Source organism: Mus caroli, unplaced genomic scaffold (assembly GCF_978045245.1).
Source record: "Mus caroli unplaced genomic scaffold, Mus_caroli_1 scaffold_10, whole genome shotgun sequence".
Classification (NCBI taxonomy): domain Eukaryota; kingdom Metazoa; phylum Chordata; class Mammalia; order Rodentia; family Muridae; genus Mus; species Mus caroli.
In genome coordinates, this window is record NW_028227265.1 from 47,761,350 (window position 1) to 47,774,492 (window position 13,143).

The 13,143-nt window shown below is 39.4% G+C and overlaps 1 protein-coding gene across 5 annotated transcripts in view; it reads right to left on the bottom strand.

Moving 5' to 3' along the window:
* The window catches only part of Inpp4b (inositol polyphosphate-4-phosphatase type II B), a 793,726-nt gene that overhangs the window by 269,753 nt on the left and 510,830 nt on the right, over window positions 1-13,143 (bottom strand). For 2 of the 5 annotated variants that reach the window (XM_029480345.2, XM_029480344.2), the window contains exons 8-9: window positions 12,523-12,573; window positions 1,181-1,260 (exon numbers count right to left, since the gene is read on the bottom strand). In XM_029480345.2, the coding sequence (XP_029336205.1) occupies window positions 1,181-1,260; window positions 12,523-12,573 (131 nt within the window). Of the gene's footprint in view, window positions 1-1,180; window positions 1,261-1,389; window positions 1,720-12,477; window positions 12,574-13,143 lie in introns of those variants that run through there. The other 3 variants (XM_029480343.2, XM_085843792.1, XM_085843791.1) reach the window with 3 other exon arrangements.

The window sequence follows — 13,143 nt, forward strand, 5'->3', positions numbered from 1 at the left end:
ACTAGCTTTTATCGCACTGAAGACTTCTTAATATCATCCCTTAAGAGGAAAAGCAAGAGGATGCAGGCAAGTCTGAGGGTTAGCCTGGTCTGCAGAGCAAGTTCCAAAGTTGGCCAAGGCTACATGGGTAGAGGCTGTCTTCAAAATGCAAGCTCTGGTTTCTGTTTCATTCCTTCAATTGAATATAATGTATACTAGTGTATAGCATGTTGAAGATGAGAGAGAGAGAAAGAGTGAGAGAGAGAACAAGAGAGAGAGAGAGAGAGAGAGAGCATAAGATGAGGAATGAATGTTCCTCAATTGCACCAGAAAGCTGTGGGTAAGCCAAGTGTGGTTTTCTCTGACAGAAGCTACAGAGACTGCAGCAACCTTAACTGAAGTCATACTTTGCTGCCTGAGAATATATATTAGAATATATATTAGTATAATTATATATTTCCTAATCAAAAGCAGACACATCAGGATTGAGAAACTAAAGTAAGGAAAACACATGAATACAAATTCCACCAAGAGACACAGAGTACGGCGTAAGGAAATTCATTGAATGAAAATTACTTAAATTTAATGAAATAAATTGTTGGCTCCAAGCAGTTCTTTGGGAAAAGAAAAAAATTATAAATATGTGTGATTGTGAGTATATGTGTGTGTTTATTTTACTTTTAAAAAGAAATACTCATTCTGTATTTTTCCTAGTATAAATATACTCTACAACCTTTTAAGACTATACATCTCTGATATCAAAACAAATGATGCCCAGAATGAGTTAGGATCTACTGATCTGCTTCAATTTATCAGGATTTTAGGCTTAGCGCTGCAGGTGGGACATTGAAAAGTCAGCTCGCTTTTCCTATCAGAAGCTACTACATCACACCAAACTTACTTCAATCACAAAACTTACTCGTGAGTACAGTGACATTTTTATTAGAGCAAATTATTTAACAGCATGATCACAGTTTGCATTTGCTTTCTTTTAAAGAATGTTATCCCCTTACTCCCTCCATACTTCTTTTCCCATGCAGACTAATAATTCTGCAGCTGGCAGCAATTCTGAGGGGGAACTGGAGTTGCCGTCCTTTACCGGGATCTCCAGTCCTCTGCCTGTGAGAACTTTGACTCTCGAGGGAGGTGCGGAGGCCAAACCTGGGTGTTAACTAACCAACATGAAAACAGAGAGACTCACCTCAGGCTCAGGGACAGCAGCTGCTCCTTGGACTTCAGCAGCTCCCCAACTTTAAAACTGGCACAGCCCAGGAAGCTTCTCTGAAAATAAGAAAGAATGGTTTCCATCAATTCCTGGGATTCTTCCTAAAGTTTGTTGTGGTGGCTCTCACGCCAATTACAGAGAATTCATTATGAAAAGAATGAAATACTGAATCAATTAGCACTCACATATTTCAATGACAGAAAGACAATACTGAAATATCAGCTCCGTCGAAGACAGATATTGACGGTCTGGGAAGTTACACGAAGGTAAGACCCAGCAGTCAGGACTTTACTACTAACTCTAATTTCCTCCCCAGAAGAAAACTGGTGTCAAAGAGGGTGCTAAACATTCAGTATTCGGCAGGATGTTCCTCAAATCACTGGCAACAGCAACTCTGTGTCAAGACATGAGAAAATCTGCCTCTTGGAGCTATTTTTACACCGGGCTCTGTGAAGGTTATAAATAGAAAGACAATATTTCTCTCCATCACAGAAGCATTTAGAAGCTTTGCTTCCATTTGTTGTTGTTTAGCAGCATAGGACAATTTCAACCCACCCACAGAAATAAACAGCATCTCTGTTATATTTTCTAAAATTAGTTTTTAAACATCTCACAACCAGGTGTCATGTTTACCAGTCAATATTGGGCATCTGCTCTTCAACTCTATATAAAGAGTAAAACTGCAAACTGGTCCTTTCTGTCTCAGGGTTAAATCTTTTCACTGCTCCTGGCTGCTTTTGATTTGAATGTGACATTATGGCATAAATACCATAAGGTGTATTTCTCACTTTTCTTGAGGGCAATGGCTAAACATAAAATTATCAAGCCTTATCATCACCTAGCCATTGATAACGGGCAGCCTGTGTTGTCCCACAGCAGAACAACAGCGCTTCTCTCAGGTTTCCTCTTGGCACAGCTCTGCTCCAGACTATGTTTGAATGCCTGAGACCAGTTGAATGTTTCCATAAGAAAATAAAAAATCATTCTACATATAAAAAGAGGCTGTGTGTGTGTGTGTGTGTGTGTGTGTGTGTGTATGTGTGTACTGAGTGATTACTGAAAAATTGAAATCCAGGTTATATTTTTTCTTTTGTAATGTGTAGGTGTGTGGCCTGTGTGCACGCTTTCATGTCATTTGAGTGAGCATGGAGGCCAGGAGAAGGAACCATACTTCCTGGAAGGAGAGTTACAGTTGTGAACTGCCCTGTGCATGCTGGGAACCATGACCAGGCCCTGTGCAAAGTCCTCAGTCATCTTCCAAGCCCCAGGTAAAAAACGTAAATCTCTTTTGAAAATGCTACCTTAGAGGAACAGGTACAGAAAAGGCATAAAGACAGACATCTGAAAACACAACTTGGTTTTGAAATTGTAGACAACTCTAATAATGGTTTTTTTTTTTGGGGGGGGGTTTCGAGACAGGGTTTCTCTGTGTAGCCCTGGCTGTCCTGGCACTAACTTTGTAGACCAGGCTGGCCTCGAACTCAGAAATCCGCCTGCCTCTGCCTCCCGAGTGCTGGGATTAAAGGCGTGCGCCACCACGCCCGGCTTGACAACTCTAATAATGTTAGCACCAACTAGAAAAGCTGAAGTTCAAAATACCTGTATATGCACTATTGGCTTATAGACAATTCTGCCATGCTCTGCCCAACAGCTACCTACCAACAACTTGAGTCATCATCACTGCCTGTTACCCACCAGGTGCCAGCCAGGTACAGCACTGGCAGCATATAAGGAGAACTACTTATACCACAACCCCTTCCTCCCTCATCTCCCCCTCTCTCTCCCCTGTGCCCCCTCCTTGTCTCCCTCTCTTCTCCCTCCCTGTTTCCCTCCCTCCCTCCCTCCTTTCCCTCTCTCCCTCATTTCCTCCCTCCCTCTCTTCTCCCTACCTCCCTTTCTCTCGCTCCCCAAGTACTCCCAGCCAGCCTCTCTTCCACTTTTTCTGCCCCCGCTCCTGTCTCTACCCCTTCCAGGTCCCCACTCTCTTCCCCTACAGTGTATACTAGGTCTGTCTCAGGGAGACACATCAGCATGGGCCGGCCAGGTACTCCTCACTCCCACCGCATTACACCGCAATTATATCACTGCATTGTATTTCATAACAAGCACCCAGTCACCAAGGCCTGGAAATTCTGAGCTCATACTGTTAGATGGAAAAACAATGAGTGAAACGAAAGCATGTAAGGAGCAAGGAAATAAGAGTGAACCTAAGCTGAAAACCAACACAGTGGCTTTATCAACACAGAGCCTGTGGACTGTTAACAGGGGCAGAGGATTCAGCAAGCCAGAGGCACCAACTTCTCCTACAGAGAGCCCCTGGAGCAGGCGCTGACAGAAGGCACTCTCAGATACTCTCTGTGGCTCTCTATTCATCGCTTATTTTTCTCTACTTGTATTGAACACTAGCTGATATATTTAAATGGCTTATCTCAAACCTCCACAAATAGTTGAGATTTGAAGTTCGACAAAGACACTTATTTTCTCTTATACTCCCCCGACTGAATATACACTAGATACAAGAACAAAATGTTAACTGACACTGATGGACCCCGGCTTTCAAGCAAGTGACTCATTTATTTGTTTTTCAGACCACATCTCCATGAATCACATAGAACTCACTGAATAGCACAGGAGAGCTTTGAACATACAGTTATCCTCCTGTCTCAGCCTCCTAAGAACTGTCATGTACCAACCATGACACCCAGGTAAAGTTATTTTAATTCACGAAGGAGACAAGCTCATTATGCAATTATTTATACATCACTGTAACTCACCAAAATGAGAATAAATGAAAACCATTCCGTACAGATTATATAGCAAATGTCATTCCACCAATTTGCATTTTAAATCTTTGTAAATGTATATTTTGTTATGATTTTAAAATTATGCATATGTGTTTTTGGGGATGGGTATATACATGTGAGTGCAGGTGCCCACAGAAACAAAGATGTGGAATTCCATGGATCTGGAGTTACAAACAGTTGTGAGCTGCCATATGGAAGTTGGAAACTAAACCTAGGTCCCCTGAAACAATAACAGGTTTTCTTACCTATTTAGCCATCTCTCTAGACCACGTTACAAACTTGAATATGTGTGTATGTTTGTGTGTATGTGTGTTTGTGTGCGTGTGTTTTGAAATTGGGCACAATGTATAAATATTTTATAATGATATTTATTATGTGTATATGTATTGATTATATATTTCATTTTATCTTTCACTGATAATTAGGGATTTTAACTTAAATTCTTATATTCCATTCCATTCATTATTCACTTATAACAAAATTCTTAACAGATCATAAATTTCACAAGTCCCCTAACTTTCTAAGCTTGTTCAATGTACCCTTTGAAATCATGTAGGTCTGGAGGAATGTAGAATAAAGCAAACATAATAACATGATGGTCTTTTTAACTATAAAGTAGCAATCGTCCCAGACTGGAATTCTTCAGCCAGATGGACAGACAGGTGGAATGGCTATTTTTAGGCATGAGCTATGGACACGCCATAAGGCACAGGTGCAAGCAAACTTGGTGACCACAAGCACTGACTGTCTCGTCTGCTGGACCAGGAGCCCCTTCACAAGCAGCTCTTTAACTGATCAGTATCAGAGACAGCCCAACAACAGAAACAGAGGGCATGTACACAGAGTGCCAGGGACAATAACCCTGAGACAAGCAGTCCCACTGCAATTGTCAGCCCAGGCTTTATCTCAGGGGACACTGTCAGAGCTTTCCAAAATAAGGCACATTGAATCTTAGTATTGGCAATGGCCTGATAGCATGCCAGCCAAATGAAAACAGAAGGTTTTCAGTTACAAAAGTTTATTTTATTCAAAACCTAATTTTATCTAGGAATCCATGTTGGATTAAATGGAATACCAAAATTCCCATTTTTGTTTATTTTTCTTTATTTACTTGCATTCTAATTAGGATATAAAATCACTTTCCCCTTCTCTTTCCTCCCTCAGACCCCATGCCCCCTGTCTTCTAATCCCTCTATGCCCCCAAAACTAGAACTGATAACTTCTTTATCATTGCACATATGTATATATAAATGTATGAATGTATATATGTATGTATGTATCTATATGCATATACATACATGGATACCCATGCAGAGGGGAAAACACATAATGCTAATGCAAAATTATAGTGATACAGTTATATTTGTTTATATCTATGTATATTTATATGTATAATATTCATGATTTGTTATTACACCAAACAAGAGAATATATCTAAAACAGATAATAAATTTCACAAGGCCACTAACTTTCTAAGCTTGTTTTACTTACATTTTGAAATTGTGCAGATCTGGTCTAGATGACTTTAGAATAAAGCAAAGTATATATGGCATGATATTTTGGTAGTCTTATTAGCCATAAAGTTACAATTTCCATATGTATTTATTATTATGTCTTATATATGATATATGGGCAAATACATGAATACAGTATATAACTGTGTGTGCCTCTGTGTGTGTTTGCTGAGCTTATTTTTTATTTTTGTTGCTTCTGTGCATATGGTTTTAGGGTTGACCACTTTGCACTGGACCTCCAATTAGGAAGGTCATCCTTATAAAAGGCTAATTCTCTAGTAGGAACAGTCATTAGTTGTCTGTAGTTCTCTGTCTAGGGGTGATAGCCTACGAGATTTCATATTAGCAAGATTGCTGATATGTCATTGTTCAAGTCTTCTCCAGGGAACATTTTTAAGACATGCAGCTACAGAACAGAATTGGTGGTCCTCTGGCTCTTAACAGTCTTTCTGCTCCCTCCTCCATGATGTTTCCTAGGGTTCTATTTTATTCTAAGAATAGTATATTATGGTTTTACATTGTAACACCAAACAGGATAACTGCCAATGCATTTACATTCTGTTTTTCTTATATTGTTATTTGTGTTTGTTTCACCTCAATATAAGTCAACATAGGATTTATCCAATCCCCAACTCCAAATTAGAGAACAAAACACCCACCTATATGAACACTCACTGGACACATTGGAAGAGAATGAATTAGAGCAAAATCAATTTTCTCTCTGAGAAAAGATCTGAATACCCACAGAGAGGGGGAAAACGGTAGACAATGCACAACAATAAGAATGCAGAGCATCATTTTGAGCATTAAGTGATCAACACAAACCATTAGCTCAGTGAGGAAAGCAGACAGTGCGTTATTGACACTAACACAGGGCTTAAGATATTGTACCTATGGGTCTGGTGCCTTAGATACATCTTCTGCACATCTAAAATTCTATGGAAAGATAGAGTATTTAAAGGAGAGGAAAAAGAAGAGGCATAGAGAAGATAAAAGAGAAGAAGGAGGAGTGGTAGGAAGGGGGAGGAGAGAGAGAGAACCTGGACAAAAAAGAAGGGGAGAAGTGGGTAGGACAGGAAAGAAGAGGAAGAGGAAAAGGATTATTATTATTTAGTTAAAAATATTTGCAGTACAAAAACAACAATATATATGCAAAAGAAAAAGCTTGTTTCAGAAGTAAATCTAGATAAGATTTTAAAAATTAAGATGTAAAGGATATGAAGTCTTATGCAGTTACTGCTGTTGAGAAGATATTTCCTATGATTCCAATTTGCTCAGATTTGTTTTAGGATATGTAAGGTATTTACAAGAAGTTCAAAACTGCCTGTAATCAGGGGGAAGAGCTGCAGAAGTCCATAAGAATGATATGTCCTGTACACAGCCACAACAGATAGCATTCAGGAAGCCATATTAGACCAAGTTAGAACGTAAAAGTACCTTTTAGTCTCTGTAATTGTTGTCTTGGAAGGTTATTGCCTCCATCTGGTAACCTAGGCTTAGTCTTGCAAGCTTCTAGCCTCAGTACATTCTAAGCTAGGCCTCTGAGATTTGCTGCTGAATAAGCTTACCATTTCTTGTTCTTTCTGAGCTCAGGCTGGCTGGCTCAACTCAGCTGCTCCGGCTCAAACTCCTCTCCACACTTAATGATTCGATCTGGCTTCTCTCAGCCTCTGAATTGCTCTGGTTGCACTCAAAACTAACTCTGGCAATCTTTTCTAATCTTCTGACTTCTCATTGTCTTGCTCATTCCACGTTTAACTGTGTCTAACTTGTTCTATCTTTAATCCATCTCTGTAAAACTCTCCTGGTAAAACTGCCTCCTTTTCCCTCTCTGTGCTGCTTTACTCTCCCTCTCAACTCTACTGTATAGTCTCCACAAACTCTACTGTATTCCTAGACTATATTCTCTTCTTCCTCTACCCTCTGTCTTTTCCATAAGTTTCTTCCCTCCCCTTTCTCTTCTTCTGAGAGTTGGGAATATCCTATTTTGTCAAATCTTTCTCTGATTCATCACTTTGTCTGCCACGCCATTAGACAACATTTTCAAACATGAGTGCTTCTTTCGACAAACTAACTTTACCTTCATTGTTTGAAATTAGAGATAAGTACAAAGGGTATGTCTGTATGCTAGCCAGAGGGGTTAAAGCTGTGTGCTAATGGCTGTGCCATACCCTAACTAGAAACAGGTCCAAATATCCAATATCCTGTAACACTGGAATTCTAGTCTCTTGATTCTCTGCCAAGCATCTTTTCATCCACAGTATGTTGTGCCAAGTTTCCAGCACAGATGGCAATTCCTGTCCTGATAGATCTTTTGTTTGCACACCTCATAACTCTGACCTTCCTTTCCTGCTCACGACAATACAACACTCACAAGTATCAGCCTGGGGAAGATGATCGTTAAAGCATACAGCATATCATTTCAATCACTCATTTGGCTGGAGAATAATATCCAGAGTGTAAAAAGAGGTTATCAATGGTTATTCCTGACATCTCATCACAGGGAATGTGAGACCAAAAGTTTATTCTTCAGTGCATTGTAGGGACTTGCAGAGTGTTGTAGATAGACAGACAGCTCATCAGACTTGAAACCACATGCTCTATGTTGCTCTATGTCCACAATGGCTCCACTGTTCACTACTAAGGAAGTCAGCCTAGGTACCACAACTGCCAAACCTCCATCAGGAAGCTCATCTCACAAAGTCTTCACTCAATGGATATTCCAAGTGCTACACAGAGCTGTTTCTCTCAAAGGGGTTATCTACTACTTTAATAGCTTAAAATGTGACTACACCAAGTAGAGGGATCCATAAAATTTTAATGTCTACCAGGTTTAGAAGACTTACCATGAAGAAAGGGAGCATGGACTTTTATATTGAACATATTTTAAGAATATACTACTTATAGTGAGTTAAATGAAAATATAAATAATTTAGTCCGTTTCTTTGAACTATTTAAAATATGGCTATTGGACATTTTTAAATGACTTATGTGGCAAATCTTATATGTTACTCATTTCATTTTGACTGGACACTGGTCTATTGCAGATTAAATGAGCTTATAAGTGATACTTTGACCTATTCTTACAAAGTCATATACAGGATTGTTGGTATAAATTTTGAAGGCCTTTGAAAAGCAGAAGTTGATATACAACTGTTGTGATATATACACATGTATGTGTATACATATATGATATACACAAACATATACATATACATATACATATACATATACATATACATATACATATACATATACATATACATATACATATACATATACATATATGCATACATAATTACAGAATAAGACAATTTTATAGCCTGGGCATTTTGTCTTCACTGTCAACCATAAGAAATATGGTTGCATGATGTCCCATTCCATTGTAATAACTGTTAATACTGAAAACAGCATCATAAAGAAAATAACGCATGCTAACTATTAAGAGTTTATGAATAACCTCAAAACTAAACAGTACTTTGTGCTAGGTTTTTTGCTAATGAATTACGTATTTGTTATGAATACAGTCCAGAAGATTTAAGGACACAAATTGGTATCTATTTGACTAAGCCATCAGGAAAATGCTTGGATACATCGAGTAAATGTTGCCTAAGTGTGCTCAGAAATGAATGGAACATAATAGTAGGAATTACACTGAAAGGTTTTAGCTCATGTTGGAATAAGTGTTCTTAGTATATAGTAAGGACAGAGTCACCATGGGCACTGTCTTCTTGACCAATAACTTAAATGCTTAGACAATTTTGTCAAAGAAATATCTTGAAGATTGGTGGGATATGTATTAAACATGTGTTAAATTTTCACTGTACAGAATAACATGACTCAGTCTGTCAGGAATTCAAGCTATGTTGACTCCTCCTTATTTAAGCCCATTCTTCCTGTGTGTGGAATTGGTTCAGCAGTTACACTAGGCAATTTTCTTGGGGGCTGATGTCATAAAACACATTATATTTTCTATATTAGTACAGTCATTTCTAGAGTATTCTGTTTTGTCCATAATTTGTTCTCTTATGACTCTAGAAACAATGTAGACCAAAATGAATTCCTCTTTGGTATTTTAATAAAGAATCTTGATATAAAACTATAAATATTAGACTGAGCAAAGTCAAGAAGTCATGTTTTATCATAAGTCCAGTGTCTAGGAGTGTGGAAAGATTACAGAAACCTAATACCCACATTTTCATTACTAGTAGTGTTTTTATTGTTGTTGTTTAAGGAGATACTTTTCCTGGAATCTCCTTTAAGGACTCAGTTCTTCTCAGAGACACATAAAATGCAGAATAATGAGCAGGAATTTGCAGGTAGTATGTTTTCTAAAACTGAAAGAGCGTTGTGACCTAAAATTTGGCAACTTACTCTTCCAAGCAGGAAGATGAGGAATATGATAACCAATGTGGTCAGATTGCACAATACCCTATGAAAGGACGCAGAGAAATGGATAGTCTCATGTTCGAAGTTATTTTTTTTCTGTGTGCCTACAGTACTGGGAACCATTTTCAAGATAAATAAAATAAAATAAATAAAACAAAAACCTAACTCATTACTTTAGGTCAGTTTGTCAATTTATTCAACAAATGTCTTCCTGACTGGTATAACATCCATGTCACAGAATCCCAACTAGGACTTTTATTTGGGACCAGGAATTTTAGCTGAGTCTTTATCAAAGAATAGCAAATATAATAACAAAGCAATATCAAACACACCCCATCTTAAGTCCCTCATGTACCAGGACTCTCAGAAAAATTCTAAAAGGGAAGAGGGTTTACCAGAACTGGCCAAGCATTCACCCCAAGATGTCAAATTAGCAAAAATGTAGGCTTCTAATAGGAAAGGTTAGAGAGTTTCAGTCCTAGAAGCTAGGGCTATTCCCTAATGTTTCCCAAGAAAATATGTATATGCCCAAGGCAAGAAGAGTTTTGTCCTAAACAAATGGGTCAATTGTAAAGAAGAGAGATATCAAAACTACCTTCCTCCAGGATGTTCTCCTTAGGAAATCATGGGGCAATCTAATGTTGAGTGTCTTTGTGTCCTGTATGAAGGGATAGTTGAGAAAAAGCTGAGCTAAGAGAGGACACACCAGTGAAGGTGCCTGCGGGACTTTAACGTGACACAGTAAGTGTAGAGGAGATTGAGTGGGTCAAGCAGTAGCACAGAATGGGGCTCATCTGCAGCCACCGGTTTAGAGTGAATTTCAGCAATAAGAGTACAAGGTTGGAGTGGGGTAGGACAGTGAAGTGGCTGACCCTGAGCCATAGCTGACATGCTAGGGAAGTCTGGGTCTCTAAATCACCTCCACTGGACAGTTGCCACTTCTGTATTAGTCTCAATGAGGACTCTGACAAGTGTAAAAACCAGCAAATAGGGCCCTATCCTGACCTTGGCAAGAGAGCAGCCCTTGTCCCTTACTGTTCTATGTCATAGCCTGAGCTATAGAAAGGGAACAAACATGTTAAACTTCCTGCCGTGCCTGGAGCTACAGAGACATGACTGGCAAGGGAAAAGGCAGGAAGACAGGACAGAAGAGAATAAGATCAGAAACTCGGCATTTAAAATAAATAAAATGGCTCCACAACAAGTTGATAAAACATAAATAAGACTTAACACACTTAAGTAAAGATATTATTGGATCTAGAGCTATGGGCAATTGAGAACAAGAGCAACTTGGGGATTAGAGTAGAAAATTATACCAACTCAGTCCTTGAACTTCAGTAAATAAATGAAAGTCTTTAATTAACACTGCATTGGTTATATTAATGGATTTGCGGTTTTATGAAGGATGTCTAAAAGGTATGATAAGAACATGTCTCTGAGGCCTCGTCTATAAGATGGGGGTGTTGTTGGTTGAATGGTGATTGTAAACCTGAGACAAGAACAAGCAAGCAGAGAGTTGCACCCAGATTCAGCAATGCCCCGGTTGTGGATCTTCCCTAACAGGGAAAGAACTTTCTTGGAACATTGCAAACTAAAGCATAAACTACTCATGTCATCTGAGAACCCACCATCACTAGACTAGAAAGTCTGAGGTGGGTTCAAGGTAGATGAAAGCCAATGGTGAAGATTGAATTCATCCATGGAAGTCTTTCATCTTGCCACCTCTAAGAAGTTCTTAGGAAAAATAAAAGTGAAGAACAGCGCCATCCTGCTCCCCCTTCTCCTTCTGCACTAGCAGGTGCTCTGAGAACTGGCACTCTGCTCAGTCAGCTTTCACGTTGGTGCGTGCTTTTGAAATATTCCCTTGGTATGTCGCCAAGTGGCTGCTTTCAATGAGAAGAAATGAATAGCACAGAGCCCTGTGCTCCTCTCATTCAGTGGAAGAAGACTGTCAGGTCCCTGTAAGTTTTCTAAATAGGCTTCAGTTGTTTCAGATACACTCATTCTATTCCTTTCTGAGGGAAGAGGCTCAGGGATTCTGCTCGCAGGGCTGTCTCTTCAAATTCTGCCACCTCCAACTCAGGCTTTGTCTAAGCAGAAAACACTAGTCCCCCTCATACTCTCTTGTTCTTTCAACTTCTGCAGGTTAGAGACCCAGTGCTTCACATGTGTCAGGAGAACCTCAGTGGGTTTTCAGCCCTACAAAGAGTAGCCCACTGCTTGATCTGTGTCCTAGCATTCATTTTAACAGCAGAAAGCAGCACCCTGCCCTCACTAGTTCTCTGCTATTTTCCCTGTGATGCTGCCGCCAACACATGTAATTTCCCTAACCTGTAGGAGTCCAGAAGTGCCAACTTGGAGTTGCAACTCAGCTACCTGTAGGACAATGTCCTACTCATCCCTCACCCTCTAAAGTAAATACAAAACTCTTTTGAATTCTATTCAACTCAGCAACAAAAGACAGGTGACTCCTCAAATAGTCACGCTTTTCTAACTTAATTGTTTTGTTTGGTTTGGTTTTCAGCTAGCAGGCAGGCAGGAATTCAGAGAAAATGCAAACCATTACCTTACAAATGACCTGTGTACCTTCGGAAATATAGGAAGCACCTACCGCAACTTCTGGCGGGGGGTCCTTGTGTTCCGGAAGGACACTGGTTCGAATCTATGGAGAAAAACAAACATGTCCTATGTGACTTCCGGATAGAAAGTTGGCAAGAAGTTTCACACAAGTTCAGGCCTTCTGCTTTCTTCATCTGATAGCAATTCAAACAGTTGAGTTAATCATCAATGAAAAAGACTGGGCGCTCCGTATCCACTGCAGTGCAATAAACCTGTCTTTTTACAATTCTAAAGTTTCCTGACTTTCCCAGTAGGCAGGGATACTTGATCCTCACCCATCTTCTTGTCAGAAGCAGACATCTGGGACTTAAGTGAGTCATCTTTTATCTCCTTAAAACCCAACTTATATTCAGTATTCCAAGGGAGTGACAGGATTGGTGTAGAGGGAGTAATTTCATGCATCCTGGATAACTACGCTCTGAATGAGAGCTAATACCCAGTCTCCTTATAGGAGATTCCGTTCCTGTGAAAACTCTGGGCAATGGGATAGGAGAGGGACATCTGAATTAATTTAAAAAGTAAGTTTTACTTGATGGGAAAAGGGTCAAAACTATGTCAACAAAAGCAGATTGTCACATGAGCACTCTGCAGGATTGAATTAACTAGATAGATA